Source organism: Antechinus flavipes, chromosome 3 (assembly GCF_016432865.1).
Source record: "Antechinus flavipes isolate AdamAnt ecotype Samford, QLD, Australia chromosome 3, AdamAnt_v2, whole genome shotgun sequence".
Classification (NCBI taxonomy): domain Eukaryota; kingdom Metazoa; phylum Chordata; class Mammalia; order Dasyuromorphia; family Dasyuridae; genus Antechinus; species Antechinus flavipes.
In genome coordinates, this window is record NC_067400.1 from 580,464,623 (window position 1) to 580,482,292 (window position 17,670).

General features: G+C 41.8%; 1 protein-coding gene across 1 annotated transcript; it reads left to right on the top strand.

Annotated features, from left to right (window-relative positions):
- The first annotated feature begins 423 nt into the window (after nt 1-423).
- IFNLR1 (interferon lambda receptor 1) lies at nt 424-16,863 on the top strand. Its single transcript, XM_051988234.1, has 7 exons — nt 424-816; nt 7,438-7,561; nt 8,788-8,975; nt 10,389-10,531; nt 11,635-11,794; nt 11,923-12,044; nt 12,878-16,863. Exons 1-7 carry the CDS (start codon nt 759-761, stop codon nt 13,673-13,675), a joined length of 1,593 nt encoding a protein of 530 aa, XP_051844194.1. The 5' UTR covers nt 424-758; the 3' UTR covers nt 13,676-16,863.
- The last annotated feature ends 807 nt before the right edge of the window (nt 16,864-17,670 follow it).

Consider the following 17,670-nt stretch of genomic DNA (forward strand, 5'->3'; position numbering starts at 1 on the left):
TTTCTAAAGCGATTTCGGCTCTTTCTGCGCCACCTTTTATATCCTAGGCAGAGGAACACGTATTTTCTCTTAACACCTAGGAAGATGCTCTAAAGGGGATAATGGTGAGGTTTAGGTTTCTGGGCCCCCAGTCTGGTGTGGAGACACACACCTGTTGTCATTGTCTGAGAAGAAAGTTTAAGGGCCTGCCCCTTCCGAGCGCCTTCCCAGAATCCTGGGAGATGAGACCCCGACCAGCAGAAACCATCGGTCCAAGATGACAACCCCGGCCCCGTTCAAGAGTTCTGCAGGCGCCGGGGATCGCCCTAAGGTGTTGGGGCCCTCCTTTTAACAGACGGGACTGTGACTACTCCCAAGTTACTCCAGTGGTAGAGGGCTAGAGTAGGGCGGATTCCGGTCCCGTACACCGACTCCACGCTCGGCGTGCCTTACTCAGCACCCAGTCCTCCCCACACTAGCGCCGGCCTGGGGACTGGGGCTGTAATGCGCCTCCCATTCTCCTCCAGCTTCACAGCCCTCCACGCCCTTGAACTTTGCGCTGTGTGAAGGCTCGGACTTACGGTGCAGTGGATTCCCCACCCCCACCCCCAGTCGGCTAGGGAAAGCCCCTGCCGAATGGGGAAGAAAGGGGACAAGTGGGGAGAGCCCGGGCCCAGCTGGGGAGAGCCCGGCCGGCCGGGGCCCGGGATGGTCGATTAAAAGCCGAGTCGAGCCGAACCGAGCTGGACCGGCCCAGACCGGCTCAGGGGACCCGGATCATGACCAAGGGCAGCTTTTGGGCCCCGCTACTCTTCTGCCTCCTGCAGATGGCACCAGGTAAAGTCTGCCCCCCGCTGAGCCTTCCAGGGCAGCCCGGACTGGGAGAATACGGGGCCGAGGGAACGGAGGTTCGGATGGAAGCTGTGCCCGATCCCCTGGCCAGCTACGGGAAAGGCGGCGGCGGGGGCGCGGCAAGGATCTGAGACATTGGGGGGGTTCGTTCTCCGCGACTGTGAGTAAAGCCTCCTTAGAGACTTGCAGCGTCCCGGCTGGAAGGGAGGGCAGTGATTGCTAAATCCCGTGCCTTGCTCGCTGAGAAGCGTTAATGTGCTCGGTGTTTTCTCCTTCTTTCCCTCCTCCCTCCCTCCCTCCTCTTACCCCCTCTATTATTAAACGCTAGTAATAACGCAAGGAAGAGAGTAAAGCTCGAGTAAGACCCAGGCACCGTGACGGACACTGGCTGGGTCACCCCAGGAAACTCACTTAATAGGAAAATCTCAGTACCACAAACACCTTTTTAAGTTTTAAAGGAAGGGATTTCCTCACTGGGAGTTCCATGGCCAATGAAATCCCATTTCCAATCCAAACACAACCGTGCTAACACTGCTTTGTCTTGTATTTTCTATCTGGATCTTGAAGGTTCTGAAAACGCTTTCTTGGTCACAGGTTATTCCTTTGGAAGCAAATGAATTGTATGTGGTCCCTTCTTTGTTCTAAGGCCTCTTCCAGCTCTGACTTTCTTTGTTCTAAGGACCCTTCTCAGTTCTAACATTCCATGTTCTAAGGCTCATTCCAATGGACATTCGATGTGCTAACAACTCTCCCAGCTCTGAACTTTTATATTTCAAGGACCCTCGAAAGTTCAGTACTCTGTGTTAAGGTTCTTTCTGGAACAGAATTGTCTATATCTGAAGATTTCTTTGGGATTTCTAACTCTGATATTCTACAATGTAAGATCCTTCTCAGTTCTAACATCCTACTTTCTAAGGTCTTTTTCAGCTCTAACATTTTATATTCTAACCCTCCTAACTCTAGTACTCCATTTTCTAAGGTCCTTCTCAACTCTGACATTCTGTGTTCTAAGCTCCTTCCCAGTTCTGACATTCTGTGTTCTAAGACCCTTCCAACTCTGACAATTCTATGCTCTAAGTTCACTCCCAGTTCTGACAATTCTATGCTCTAAGTTCATTCCCAGTTCTGACATTCTGTGTTCTAAGTTCACTCCCAGTTCTGACATTCTGTGTTCTAAGTTCACTCCCAGTTCTGACATTCTGTGTTCTAAGTTCACTGCCAGTTCTGACATTCTGACATTCTAGCTCTGACTTTTTGATGTTTGAAAATGCTTTTGGCCAATTTTGACATTTGTGATTCTGTCTTGTGTTACAACCACCTCATGAGGGAAGATAGTGGCAGTATGATTATCCTAATTCTGTGGTTGTTCAATTATAACTGACTCTTTATAGCTTGACCATGTCTTAGCCAAAATACTGGTTTGCTATTTGCTTCTCTAGCAGATTAAAACAAACAAGGTTAAGTGACATGACCAGAGTCATACAACTAGTGTGAGAGGCTGAATTTAAACTTGGGTCTTCCTATCTTTAGAACTATCTCTCTCAGTTGCCTAATTTTAGAGGAAGAAACAGGCCAGAAGACAGGAAATGACTGATGTTTTATAGAAAGCCAGCAGCAGCTCAGGGACTAGAACCCAAGTTTCTCTTCTGAAGAGCTTTGTATAGTTTCTATTGAGTCACTCATTTCCCTCTTAAATCTCTTGTAGACATGCCTTCCCCTCTCCCCCCACTCTCTCTCTCTCTCTCTCTCACACACACACACACACACACACACACACACACACACACACACACACATTTCTGAAAATATTGGGTTCTGGTCCTCTTGTGTAACTCAGAGTAAACTATTTACTTCTTCTGGATTTTAGAGCCCATCATCAAAACAGATTTAAGAGTACATGAATCTTTCTGATACGACTTTTTCCTTTCACTCCTTCCTATCCCTGCCCCTTCACAAACAAAACCCAGAAATAATTATAATATCATAGAATTTAGAGTTGGAAAGATATTAGAGAATAACTAGGACAGAAAATTTTAATTTGAGGCATAAATTCAGGACATAAATTTGGATGGGAAAAAATTTATGTCTGTGGTTTCCCTAATCTTTAGTTTGCTTTGTAAGCCTGTGTACTTTATTTTTATGTATTATATATGTATACATATATATGTACATATGTATCTGTGTGCATATACAAACATACATTTTGCTATATAATATATATTATTCTGATTGGGGGTTGAGAGGGGTTGAGTGCCACAGGAATACATGATGTAAAAAAAAGTTAAGGACCCCTCAATCTAGGCCAACATTCTAATTTTACAGATGAAGTAATTGGATCCAGGAGAGAGAAAATAACTTATCCAGTGCCTAGCACAATGTCTGATACATAGTGTGCATTTAATAAATGCTTATTGATTGTAATAAAATCAGGATTTCAAACTAAAATAGACTTTTGAAGGCATTTTCTCAGGTATATCTGAGTGCCTTATTTTAGATAAAAGGCTTCAAGAATAGGAAATGTCGTAATACATATACTTTTTTTTCCTTTTATTAAAAATAGGTATTATATACAGTATTGTAGTATATAAAAGTATATGATATATAAAAATAGCATTGATGGAGGATTTTTTTGCTATTGATACCCCTATATCCATTTCTGATCCCTTTCAAGATCATAATGCAAAATAGAAACAAGGGGAAAATAAAATTAACCAAGGCTGACAATAGAAATGTACACTTCTGCATAGGAGATATTTTCTTCTCTACTCTGAGGTCAGCCTCAGTCACTTTCATTTCATGTCACCTTTCATCTGGCACAGCAGTTCCTAAGATGGAGGTGAGTAAGAACAATCACCATTGCTCTCACTTATTAGAGTGGACAGATAACTTTTTTCTGGAGCTGTTTCCTCATCTGTGAAATGCAATATTTGACTATCTTGGCCTCCAAAGGTCCTCCTAGTGTGAAATCTATGACTTAAGAAGTCACTGCTCCTTTCCCAGACAATTTCCTACTCTAAAAAAGGCATTGAAGGCTTATTAGATTAGAATCCACAACCCTGTTTCCCTCAGCATCGGTACTGCCTCATAATTGTCCTATAAGTAATGTTGACTTAATGCTTTAAGGTTTACAAAGCACTTTCTGGGTTTGTCTCATTTAATCCTCACAACAACCCAGGGAAGTAGCTGATAGTATTCCCATTTTACAGATGAGGAAATTTGTCTGTCAAGCCTTCTTAGCTCCAAGATGGATGTTCTATCTACTGCATCAGCTGTCTTTAATACCATTATGAGGGGAAACCATTTCATCTATGCAAATGTGAGAGTGGCCCACAGTGAGACATACCCAGACTTATTATCTATGTGGAGCTTTATCCACCTGAGTGCCTGAAAGCTTCTTCTAAGAGTTACAGTTATAACTCATGTATATTACCATCATGAAAATGCTTCGGGAGCATTTTCCTCAAAAGAGTCATGGACATAAAAAGTGTAAGACATGTCATCACTATTTGACAGATGAGAAAGTTGAAGCACCAGAAAATAAGCTCTGGAGACTTAAGATCCTGCCACTTGACTAGCCATGTGACTGAGCAAGTCATGTTTTCCTCTCTGTACCTCAGTTTCCTTATCTGTCATAAGGCAGCTTAGAGACATCTAGCCCATATTCTCATGAAGACAATGAAGGCCAGGGAGGTTCACTGGCATAGCTAGGCTCCCACAGGGGTAGATGAGTTTGAATTTGAATTCAGCTCCTTTGACTACAAATCCATCCCTTTTTCCTTAAAACCACAATGCCTTCTAATGAGGAAACTGTGCTAAAAAGTTCTTATGGCCCCTTCCAACTCAGTTTCTGTTTCTATTATGATTTTAGAATAAGCATTTAAATGCCTTGCGGTAGAAATTGTCACTGAAAAATTACAGCTGAAAGGTGTGCCTACACTTCCCAGAAATGACATTTGTTGTGCAATCCATTGTTACTGCTTCTCTCCACTGAGCCCAAATCAGCTTTCAAAGGCTTCTATTACGCTTTCCCGATACTATAGAAATCATTCATTGAATTGGTCAAAGATTAGAGAGAGACCCCGTAGAAAGTATACAGGATCAGGGATTTCACGAAGAAAGGAACCCCAGACTCACCTGGAGACAGTGCCACATGACCGGAACCAACATAAACCGAAATTTCTATTTTATCAGAGGGGTCCAGCTAGATTTAAATCTGGAAGACACCTCAGAGGCCCCTCAGTCAGAAACCCACATTTTACAGATGGAAAAATTGAGATTCTGTCAAATATGTAATCTACAAGCATTTGTTAAGTGTTCATTTTATTCCAGGCATTGTACTAAACATTAAGATTAAAAAGAAAAAGCAAATAATAATAATAATAATAAGTTCCTGCCCTTTTAAAGGAGCTTACATTCAAATGTGGGAGACATGTAAATAGGAATATGCAGGATATAAAGAAGAGGTGGAAGGTAATATTAGAAAGGCAGGATGATGGGGAGGAGAGGACCTTCGAGTTCCTCTACTAAGAGAGTGGGGTATGATAAAGGAAGTCTGAGGAAGGATAAGGAACTTTGAACATTTGAGCCAATGTTGAAAATGGGAAAGAGAATTGATTAGGGAGGAATAGAAGGGTTCCCTTACTTCAATGATAGCTTAGCTGAGATTCAGTTACAAATTTGTAGTAGATTTAGTCATCTTGGTTTTGTGACTTCCTCCAACTCTATTCAACAGTACACAACATAAAAACAAAGGAGGATTCTGGTGAGATAATCTCGGTTTGAGTTTTGGGAAGACATGAGAAGCAAGTAATAAGACAAGGACGTAAGTCATTGAAATTGAGAAGGGAAGTAAGGTGATGGCCTGGGAAAGAAGGGAGACAGTAAGAGCCATAATGAACACAATAAGGACAAAGAATGAGAGAAAAGGTCCAAGATGGAATGATAAAAGATCAAGATTAGATAAAGGAACTTTAGAGTTCAGAGGATCTTAGATTTAAAACAGGAAAGGATTTAGATCTTCAAGAATCTATAGAATGGAGTTTGAAGATGGAGGAGGAAGCCGCCTCAGTCTCTGGCTGTGCCCCCTCTCCCCCAAATTCTCTATTCCTTCAGCAACACTGGAATTGTCTGCCATTTAAGGGTTCACTAGAAGTAGAACCTGGGTCAAACTTGTACTTTAGGAGGCTTATTTTGGCAACTAAGTGGAGGATGGACTGTATTAAGGAGAGGGCTAAGGTAGGGAGATCCACCAACGACCTATCTCAATAATCCAGGAATGAATTAATTGATGAGGACCTGTACCAAGATGGCGGCAGTGTCCAAGAAGAGGGGACATTTACAAGAGATGTTAGTGAAGGTAGAGTTGACAAAGATAGAACTGGCAACTGATTGGCTATGTGACAGAATGGGGTATCAATGATGACATCTAGATTGTGAGCCTGATAGTCTGGGAGGAAGTTGATGCTCAAACACAGGTAGTAAGTGTGTGAATCAGTGGTCCAATCCAAATTTTCTACAATATACTGTCTTTCATTCACGTTGAACAAGGAAATGGAACACTTGGAAGTGATCCCTGTATGGAGCTTGAGGTGAAGTGGAGAAATCATTAGACATGGGAATTGAGTAGCTGATGAAATGGGAAGTTAGGTTATTTGAGGGACCATCAATGTGTATGTTGAAGTCCCCCACATGAGGGCAAGAATTGGGATGGAGAAGGAGACTGTGAGCCAAGCACCAAATTCATCAAGAAAAGAGGGAGAATGCCCTAGGAATGAGTAGATTACAGCTATTAGAATATGACTTGCTTGATAAGTTTGTATACTGTGAAAGTCAAACAAGGGGAGTTTATCTCATAATAGTGGTAGGCAGCCAGCTGGTCCATGGATATTATCACTTCTTTCCACCTCAGTTAAATCAACTTCCAGAGTTGTTGTGAGGATAAAATGGGGTAATATTTTTAATGTTCTTTTTTGTAAGCCTTAAAGCACTATATAAGTACTAGTTATTGTTTATCATCTTTGTCATCATTATTCTTATTATACTAGTAGGGGATAGCTAGTGGCACAGTGAATAGAGTGCTCGGCTTGGAATCAGAAAACCCTGGGGGGAGGGAAGAAAAAAAAGGAAAAAGAAAAGAAATTTACATAACAACTTTATAATATACTTATAAATATATATAGAAATATAAATAAATTATATACACATATAAATATATTTACATATATTTATATGTGTATATAATATGCATATATTTGCAGCTTCATGTGCAGTCATAGTTTTCATTATACTATATAGGTTAAGGAAATGCTTATTTTATTAAAAATAAAATAAATAAGTGTGAAAAATTCAGGCTCAAATATTTATCAGCTGTGTGATCCTGGGCAAATGACTTTACCCTGTCTGCCTCAGTTTCCTCATCTGTAAAATGAGCTGGAGAAAGAAATGGCAAACTGCTTTAGTATCTTTGCCAAGGAAATTCTAAATAACGTCATGAAGAATTGGATAGGGCTGAATGATGAAAGAAATGCTACTGATAGAGGAAGAATCTGGAAGTGGTGATGGGAAAGTTCCAAATCAGGGTTTCAAACAATCTTTCTAACCCTACAGGGAGCCCAAAGTTGGCCCGTCCACAAAATGTGACTCTCCTTTTCCGCAACTTCAGTGTATACCTGACGTGGCTCCCAGGACCCAACTATCCTCCCAATGTGACTTATGAAGTGAGGTATCAGAGGTAGGTAAAGGTTTCTGGCTCGAGGGAAGGTGGATAGAGAAGAAGGTTGGAGGGGGAAGGGGACTGGGGGAATTATGGGAAGGTGTATGGAGAGACTGCAGTGGAAGTAGTATTACCAAATACTAATATTAAGTATTCAGTAAAATCCAGCCCTCTGGGGGTAATTTTGCTCTCCAGAAGGTCACAGAATTAGGGCCACAGATTTTGCATTGGTAGTGACCTTAGTTCAACTCTCTAATTTTACATATGGAGAAATTGAGTCTAAAAGCTTTGCCCGGCTTCACAAAACCAGGAAGGTTTTCCAGGGCCGGTACTGTTGATACACTACTTTATCGCACAACCTGTGTAAATGAGACAGAGGAAAGCAGCTAGGATTGTGAAAGGCCTGGAGAGCAGTCCACTTGTCAGTCAACAAACCTTTATTAAATACCAATTAGACCAAATGTTGGAGTGAGCCCTGCAAGGACGGGATGGAGAAAATAAAAGGGATGCTTCAGTGAGGAAAGAGAACACTTAAAGGTGCAAGTAGCAGAGAAAAGTTTTGTTCCAAGAGAGCTAAAGTAGGGGAGAACAGTAGGGTCAGTTATAATGAGAATTTCAGTTCAATGCAAGGAACAACATCCTAAGGATTAGCAGCATGATTCCAGAGTCTTGATTCAAATCCTGCTTCGGATGCTGACTCTCCGTTATATAGCAGGCAAGCTGCTTCCCCTGGGCTTATAAATGAGGAAGTCCCATCCAACTCTCGTTCTGTGATATAATCATGAAAGCCCAGTGGGCTAGTCCATGATCCCATCCAGCCCAACCATTCAAGGCTGAGAGCTCTCCACTTGTGAGCTCCTTTGGGAGTTCCCAGTAACAATAATTCATGTTCCTAGTCGTTTTAGGTTTACAAAACCCTGTCTTCACAGCAATCAGGCAAGTTGGGCATTGCAGGCGTCATGATTTGTGTCCTACAGATGTGGAAACAAGTTTCAGAGAGGTTCTCAGACTTAAAGGAGTTATTTGGTGGCCTGTGAGTGATTATGGGGAGAGCTCTGGTTGTGAGCCAAGAAATTGCTCATCAGGAGACAGCAGGAAGTGAGGTGGGGTGGAAAATATGGCTACTTTTACTCCTATATTAGCTGCCTTTTATGCCTGTGTTACCTCTCTGAGACTCAGTTTCCTCCTCTGTAAAATGAATTGTCTCCTAGTTCCAGACCCACCAATCTTTGTTCTTTCCTAAGCTTTGAAAATGTGGAACGTTGGAAAAAGGTCAAACACTGTATGGGGATTACCATGGAGGAATGTGATGTCACCTGCTTGAAGCATCAGAGTCTACACATCAAATATAAGGGCCGAGTCAGGGCAATGGCTTCTGGGACTTTCTCCCTGTGGGCAGAATCTCCCAAGTACTTGGATTATTTATTTGATGGTAAGTTTGTCTTCCTCTTCATGGGGGTCATGGTAGCGGGAAAGTAAGAAAGAGGGGGGCAACAATGACTCCCCTTATTTTTAAAAAATTCCATAATTTAAAAATCATAGATAAATACTATAGGATAGTATTGATTTTTTTAAAAGAGATTATTTGAGGTCATAGATACCATGCTGAGTTAATAATTAGGAAGACCTGGTTTAAATCCCATTGTTGATTTTGCAGCTATGGACAATCATTCAATCTCAACCTCAGGCAACCCTAAAATAAGAGATTATTAGCAGAGGGAGCTCACTCTCCAGCAGTCTCAGAGGCACTTGACACATTAGTGATAAGAGTGTAATGTGCATTCAGTTGTCGTGACTATTTCTCCAGGAGTCAGATAGTGGCAAGGCCCTCAAATGGTCATTTGCATGGATAGGAACTATCCTCCTTCTTCCTCCCTGTTGACTTCCTCATTTCCCCATTTCTGTCGAGTTACCCAGGTTCAAAACCTCAGAGCCATCCCTGACTTTTCCTCATTCCTTATCCCCAGCACAAAATCATTTACCAAGTCTGATCAGTCCATGAGTGAACAAGCATTTTTTTCCTGAGGCAATTGGGGTCAAGTTTCTCACCCAGGGTCACACAGCTAGGAAGTATTAAGTATCTGAGGCCACATTTGAACTCAGGCCCTCCTGACTTCAGGGCTGGTGCTCTATCCACTGCACTACCCAGCTGCCCCTGAACAAGCATTTTTTAAGCATTAACTATGGGCAAGACACAGTGTCAAGGACTGAGGATACAAAGAAAGACAAAAACAGTCTTTTCTCTCATATTCTATTTGGAGAGACAACAGGGCGAAAAAAAAGATACAAGTTAATTGCAAAGGGGAGACATTAGCAGCAAGGGGGGGGACCCATAGTCCATCAATTTTTTTCATGGTTTTATACAATAAAACTTTTCATTCTGTACCCCGAATCTGTCACCTCCCTGTCCAGGTATAGGTAGTATGTTTCATGAAAAATCTTTTGGAATCATGGGTATTCATTGTCTTGACCAAAGTTGGTCCAAATGCCCTTCTCCCTCACCCCAGCCTCCCACCATTTCTAGTTCCCTTCAGCCTCAGCGGAGGTCATCTTCTACAAGGAGACTTTCTTACTTTCCACCTGGCATCCTTCCCCTGCCCCATCTTCTCCCTCCAGAAAATCAAACCCACATTTCAAATGCAGCGACCTTTTTCCAGTGGCTTCTTAATTGGGGGGCTGAAACAGGAGGGAGGGAAGCCATAGCTTTGCAGAGGAAAGAAGGTGCTGTCTTTCCAGCCTAGGTAAGGAGCTCTGCTCCCTAGAGAGACCGATAAGATAACCTTGGAGGAAACCCCCCCCCCATTACTCCCTATTCCTACCGACTGACCTGCTCTGTACATCACAGTGGAACCAGCCCCACCCACACTGACCTGGATACGGAACAAGGAGACCTTAAGCATCAATGCTACCTATGAGTTGCCTCCTTGTGTAGGCCCCATGAACCTGAAATACGAGGTGGAATTCTGGAAGGAAGGGAGCCCAAACAAGGTAAAGAACATAGCTGTGAGCTACACTCCCTTCTACACATTCTGCCTTCCCCCGGGGCCTTCCACATCCCCCTTGCCCCCTGCCAAACCAGTCTCTGTCTCAGTTTCTTCATTTCACCCTGTGGTAAAGCCTAGTACCTTTATTTTTAAAATATTATTGATATATTTTGGGTTTTTACATCACTTTCATTTCCAAATATATTACCCCTCCCTCCCTTGGCAAGGGAGCCATCCCATATAATAAAGAATAAAAAAGACTGAGAGAAAAGCATGTGTTTGTGAAAAACGTCCAACATAACAATCGAGTCCAACTTTTTTTTATGCAACTTTGGCTCAGACAATTGGGGTTAAGTGACTTGCTCAGGGTCATACAGCTAGGAAGTAAATACAGGCCAGATTTGAACTCGGGTCCTCCTGACTTCAGGGCCATCTAGCTGTCCCTATATGTAACTAACATTTAAGGCCCAAAGCCCCCCACCTTTGCTCTATCATCATCATCATCATCTATATTAACTGGGTGAGTCCCAAAATTCTGCCCTGGTCCTTTTTCCACCTCCCTCTTTACTTTCTTTGTGACTGCATCAGCTCTCATGGATTTAATTATCATTACAGTGCTTATGACTCCTGATATCTAGCCTGTCTACAACTCTCTATGTGTCTTTCTCTCTCTCTCTCTCTCTCTCTCTCTCTCTTTCTCTCTTTCTCTCTCTCTCTCTCTCTCTCTCTCTTTCTCTCTCTCTCTCTGTCTCTTTCTCTTTCTCTCTCTCTCTCTCTGTCTCTTTCTCTCTCTCTCTCTCTCTCTCTCTCTCTCTCTCTCTCGCTGTCTCTCTCTCTGTCTCTTTCTCTGTCTCTGTCTCTGTCTGTCTCTGTCTCTGTTTCTCTCTCTCTCACTGTCTCTCTCTGTCTCTCTCTTTCTCTCTCCCTGACTTCATTTCCATATCACCAGCTGCTTATTTGACATTTTGACCTGCACTCCCCATAAGTCTCCCAGACTACATTGTTCCATAACAGAATGAATACACTTCTACTAAAATCAGGCACTTTGCAAAAGGAGCCAGGCCCAGTGTAATCATTCTGTCTTTCCCCTCTCTTTTCTCCGGACAGACGAGGTCCCAGGCCACACTCCATGGGATGGAGGTGAAGATCAGGCTTCCCTCAGATTCCACTGGGTGCTACTGTCTGAGCGCACGGACACTCTATTTATTAATCACCCCCAAGTACAGCAACTTCTCCCAACCAAGCTGTTTCCGGCTGGACACCCCAGGTGAGACCCAAAAGGGGAGAGGCCTTTGGGGTGGAGGTAGGTGGCACAAATGGGACAAAAGGAAAAGATTTTCACACAAGTCTTTTGAAACACCCAAAGGACAGAAGACTCACTGTTTTCTCTCCCAGGAACCCAACTAAGAATGCAGGTGTTGTTGCTGCTATTTTTCCTGGCTGTTATTATCTTTCTGGCCTGGATGTGCCTCCTGAAGAACATCTATTTCCAGCCGGCAAAGATGCCTCTAAACTTGGTATGTCAAAGATGGCTAGAGAAGAAAAGGGAACTTCAAGCCAGTCTCAGGCCAGGGAGAGAGATGGACTGGCTACAAATAATGAGGAGCATCAGGAAAGCTCCAGAACATGTGCCTGGACCCTTGTTTGCAGCCAGTTTTATTTTAAAAGTGATACATCGCTATTTCATTTCCTAGAATCCTAGCATGACAGAAATGGGTGAGATATTGGAACTCAGGAGGTCAGAGCTAGGAGGGCCCTTAGAACCCAGGAGTTCAGAGCTGGAAAGGCCCTTAGAACCTGAATGTCAGAGCTGGGAGGACTCTTAGTACCCAGGATGTCAGAGCTGGGAGGAGTCTTAGAACCCAGGAGATCAGAGATGGAAGGGCCCTTAGAACCCGGAATGTCAGAGATGGGAGGGCCCTTAGAACCCAGGATATCAGAGCTGAGAGGGCTCTTAGAACCCAGGAAGTCAAAGCTATACATCATTCAGGGATTATTCCCCAGTTATGGACACTTCAGACAGTGAAAATATCTGATTCTTTTGGGGGAGAATTTGATCAGCTATTTGATCAAAAATGGCTTATCTTTGCCATCCTCCATGTTCTTGAAGGGGTCAGAGGTTGTAGAAGAGCATTTAGAAAATAGATCCCTGGATCTAGGCTTTTGAAAGGGACATCTAGTCTCCTTTGCTCCAGGAATAAGAGAAAATCAGATCAAAGAGAGATCTGGTTCACTTAGGATAGATGTGGACATATTGGGACAAAAAGTTAGACATCCTTCACCTGGGAAAAATCCAATTGGTCAAACTGAAACCTAATGGATCCACCCTTTTCTCTCCACCCTAAACTAGGACTTTTCTGGGTACACATGCCCTGTGAAAACCTTGAACCTGAACAAACAAGAGTCCTTAAGCAACCTGTCCGTCTGCCCTAAGAATAATTTGAGGCAGGGAAGAAGACCATACGCAGGATCCAGGAGTCCAGGCGTCCCACAGCCATCAGAAGTGGAGGTCCATGAGCCTGAGGATGAGAGTGAAGAGGAAGAATCTGAGGATGACAGTGGAACCTTTGAACCTTACCTTGGAGTTGCTCCCCTAAAGGACTTGCTGACTGGAACGAAGGAAGCAGAGAGACACACACACAGTTTACAATCTGCAGGGTCCTTGACCTATGATCCGGGGAGTGATTTCTCTCCAGTTATGGACACTTCGGACAGTGGAAATGTGTCTGACTCTTTCTGGGGAGAATCAGGGAGCATGAGCTGTTTGATGGAGGCTGGCCTTGGTGGGGCTGACCTATCTCTACCTTCCCTCACATTCCTGGAGGAGTCAAAGGTTATTGAAGACCCTTCAGGGTATAGTTTGTATTCCAGAGACTCTTTGGAGCCCTCCTCACCTGGGCTGATGATCCTCCCTGAAGTGCCTCTGGTTTCTCTGAATTCCTTGATAATTACCATGGACAGAGGAGCCCAGGATGGGTCTAAGGAAGAGAGGGATTGTTTTATGGAGGGGGAAGAGGAGGAAGAGGAGGAAGAGGAGGAAGAGGAAGAGGAAATGGTTGATGGCAATGAAATGGAGGGCCTCTGGAGTGAGTATCCCAAGAGATCTAAGATCACAGATTACCAACATATACCCTATAGGCTTCGTTGAGTCAGTCACCACTTTCTCTTGCCAAAAAACCTCTCTCAGTCTCGACTTTCTTCAGAATTTTTCCTCAGTTTCTCCCAGGTCCTGAGGGGCCACTGGATACTTCAAAATACTCCCAAGATTAACTCTTCAGTATTTGTGGGATAACCACACTGCTTCTGAAACCCATCCTGGAAAATGATTTTTCAGTTGTGTTAAATGGGAAGGAAAATATCCAAATGGACCTGGATTCAAATCCCAACAATATCACCATCTGTGTGCTCTTGGCAAGGCTTCAGTGGGCCCCAGTTTCCTCATCTGTAAAATAAGGAGGAATATGGTTGGACTAGATGACTTTTAGGGTCCCTACCTGCTTTCAAACTAAGATCTATGATCTGGTGCTCAAGATTTAAAGATAGCTGTGACCATTTAGTTCAGTTTTTTCATTTGACAAAGAAGGAAACTGAGGCTCCCAGATACCTCATGCTACAGAGAAAAGACATCTGGACCTGGAGTAAGAACATCAAAGTTCTGGTCACTGGGAGTCTCTGAGGTCCTAGGCAAATCACCCTTGGGGTCTCAGTTTCTTGATCAGCAGAATTCAATTTAATTCAACAATTATTCAAGGGTTTGCTTTTTTGCAAAGTGCCATACCAAGAATCAGAGATATAAAAACAAAAATGAAAGTCTCAGACCTCAAAGAGTTTCCATTTTTGGGGGAATACAAAGAACCCGTATGGCAAGCATGTTCACGCTTATGGTGGATGGAATCTGAGCTGTGCTTTGGTGGAATCTCAGAATTCCAAGAGGCAGAGCAAGGAGCATGGGGGCAGCTTGTGCAAGGACCATTCACCACAGGCTACTGAGGCACAGGCCATGCCAGGGTGACTATGAACATAGTGAAGAGAATGCTTTGTAAACCTTACATGCCTAATGGAAGTATGAGGAGGTCTTGGTGTTGTTGGGAGGGTTTTGTTTTATTTGTGTATATATGTGTGTGGGGTGTATATATACATATATGTATATATATTTATTATTTATTTTTTAAAAACCCTTTTCTTCTTAAAGTTTGAGTTTCAGATTCTTTACCTCCCTCCCTCCTGTTTCTTCCCCATCTACTGAGAAGCAAATACTATATCAATTATGTTTGTAACATCATGTAAAATACATTTGTATATTAACCATAATGCAAACAAAGAGAAAGAAAGAAAGAAAGAAAGAAAGAAAGAAAGAAAGAAAGAAAGAAAGAAAGAAAGAAAGAAAGAAAGAAAGAAAGAAAGAAAGAAAGAAAGAAAGAAAGAAAGAAGGGAGGAAGGGAGGGAGGGAAGGAAGGAAAGAAGGAAGGAAGGAAGGAAGGAAGAAGAAAGGAAGGAAGAAGAAAGAGAGGGATAAAAAGAGGAAGAAAGAAGGAAAAAAGATGGAGGGAATGAGGAAGGAAAGAAGAAAGGAAGAAAGGAAAGGAAGAAGGAAAGGAGGAGTAGAGGGAGGAAAAAAAAGAGAGAATATAAAATTCAATTTACACTCAGAATTCTTCAGTTCTTTCTTTGAAGGTAAATTTTTTATTTTATTTTATTTTATTTTTTTGCTGAGGCAATTGGGATTAAGTGATTGCCCAGCGTATATAATACAGATAGGAAGTATTAAGTGTCTGAGATCATATTTGAACTCAGTTTCTCTTGACTTTAGGGCTGGTGCTCTATCCATTGCACCACTTAGCTGCCCCATAGCATTTTTTTTTTCATCAAAAGACCTTTGGATTTGTCTTGCACAATAGTCAATGACCAGATATATATATAATCTGGTGTTTGATAAATCCAAAGATTCAAGTTTTTGGAATAAGAATTCACTATTTCATTATTGTTTGATAAGAAATGACCAGCAGGATGAACTTTTAAAGCAGGTGCAAGTCACATTAGATAGGAATGTTATTTTCTTCTTGAGAGAGCCAGAAGCACCCTGGCTGATCTGGATCCAATTCTAGCTCCTCTACTTCATAGCTCATTTCACTTCTCTGTGCCTTAGTTTCCCCATCTTCATTCTGGCTTACATGAACTGATGCCAAGTGAAATGAGCAGGACAAGGAGATCATTATATACTTCAACCACAATACTGTATGATGATCAATTCTGATGGACGTGGCCCTCTTCAACAATGAGATGAACCAAATCAGTTCCAATAGAGCAGTAATAAACTGAACCAGCTACACCCAGCAAAAGAACTCTGGGAGATGACTATGAATCACTACATAGAATTCCCAGTCCCTCTATTTTTGTCCGCCTGCATTTTTTATTTCCTTCACAGGCTAATTGTACACTATTTCAAAGTTTGATTCTTTTTGTACAGCAAAATAACTGTTTGGACATGTATACATATATTGTATTTAACTTATACTTTAACATATTTAACATGTATTGGTCAACTTGCCATCTGGGGGAAGGGGTGAGGGGAAGGAGGGGAAAAATTGGAACAAAAGGTTTTGCAATTGTCAATGCTGTAAAATTACCCATGCATATAACTTGTAAATAAAAAGCTATAATTATCCTTAAAAAAAAAGGAATTCACTATTTCACAAAAATTGCTGGGAAAAAATTGGAAATTAGTGTGGCAGAAAACCAGGCAATGACCAACATCTAACATCCTAGACCAAAATAAAATCAAAAAGGGTTCATGATTTAGACATGAAGTTAATGCTTTAAACAAATTAGGAGAACAAGGGAGAGTCCCAGAATTGTTTTGGATCCTTGTTTTAATTGGAGCAGCCAAACCTTTCACAGTTGATCCTCATTACAACATTGCTGCTCCTGTGCACAATGATCTCTCAGTTCTTCTCGTCATGTTGCATTAGTACATCTAGATCTTGCCATGTTTTTTCTGAAACTAATAATTCATCATTTCTTATGGCACAGTAGGATTCCATCACTATCATATGCTACAATTTGTTCAGTCATTCCCTGTTTCGTGGGCATTCCCTTAATTTCTAATTCTTTGCCACCACAAAAAAAAGTTATTATAAATATCTGTGTACATATAGGTTCTTTCCCCTTTTCTTTGATCTCTTCGGAGGTACCGACCTAGTAGTGATATTGCTGGATCAAAGGGAGTGTGCAGTTTTATAGCCCTTTGGAAATGTTCCAGATTGTTCTCCAGAATGGTTGGACCAGTTCACTATTCCACCAACAGTTCATTAATGTGCCTGTTTTCCTTCATCCCTTCCACTATTTCTCATTTCTGGTAGGTGTGAGGTAGTACCTCAGAGTTGTTTTAATTTTCCTTTCTCTGATCAATCATGATTCAGAGCATTATTTTGTATGATTACAGATAGTTTTGATTTCTTCTGAAAACTGCTTGTTCATATTTTTGATCACTTATCAATTAGGGAATGGCTTTTTTCACAAATTTGACTCTATTATTTGAGAAATGGAGGCTTTTATCAGAGAAACAGTGTGAAATTTTTGAAAATTACTTCATTTTAATATTACTTTATTTAAACATAATGTAGTTTCCCTGATTGTCTCTTTCAGTTAGGTCTAAAGCTTTTGCTTTGCCTGAGATTATGATTGCTATCCCTGCCTTCTTCATTTCAGTTAAACCAAAATAGTCTTCCCTAGTACGTCCTTTCAACTCTGTCTTTCTGTCCCACACATATCTCTTATACACGTTGTTTGGTTCTGATTTCTAATCTATTTTGCTCTGTTTCTATACTATTGGTTAGCTCATCCCATTTACATTCATAGTTGTGATCACTAATTATGCATCTCCTTTCATACCACTTTTCCTTTGTTTATCCTTCTCACTCTTTTTATCCTGTCCATCCTCAAAATTTGTCTTCTGACTACTGTCTCCCTCAATCTGCTCTTCCCTTTTTCACATTCCCTTCCCCTCCTATCTCTTCATTGGGTAAGATAGATTTCTATTCCCAACTGAATGTGTGTGTGTGTGTGTGTGTGTGTGTGTGTATAAAATATATTTTTTTCATCCCTCTTTGAACTAATTTCAATGAGAGTGATTTTCAAAGCATT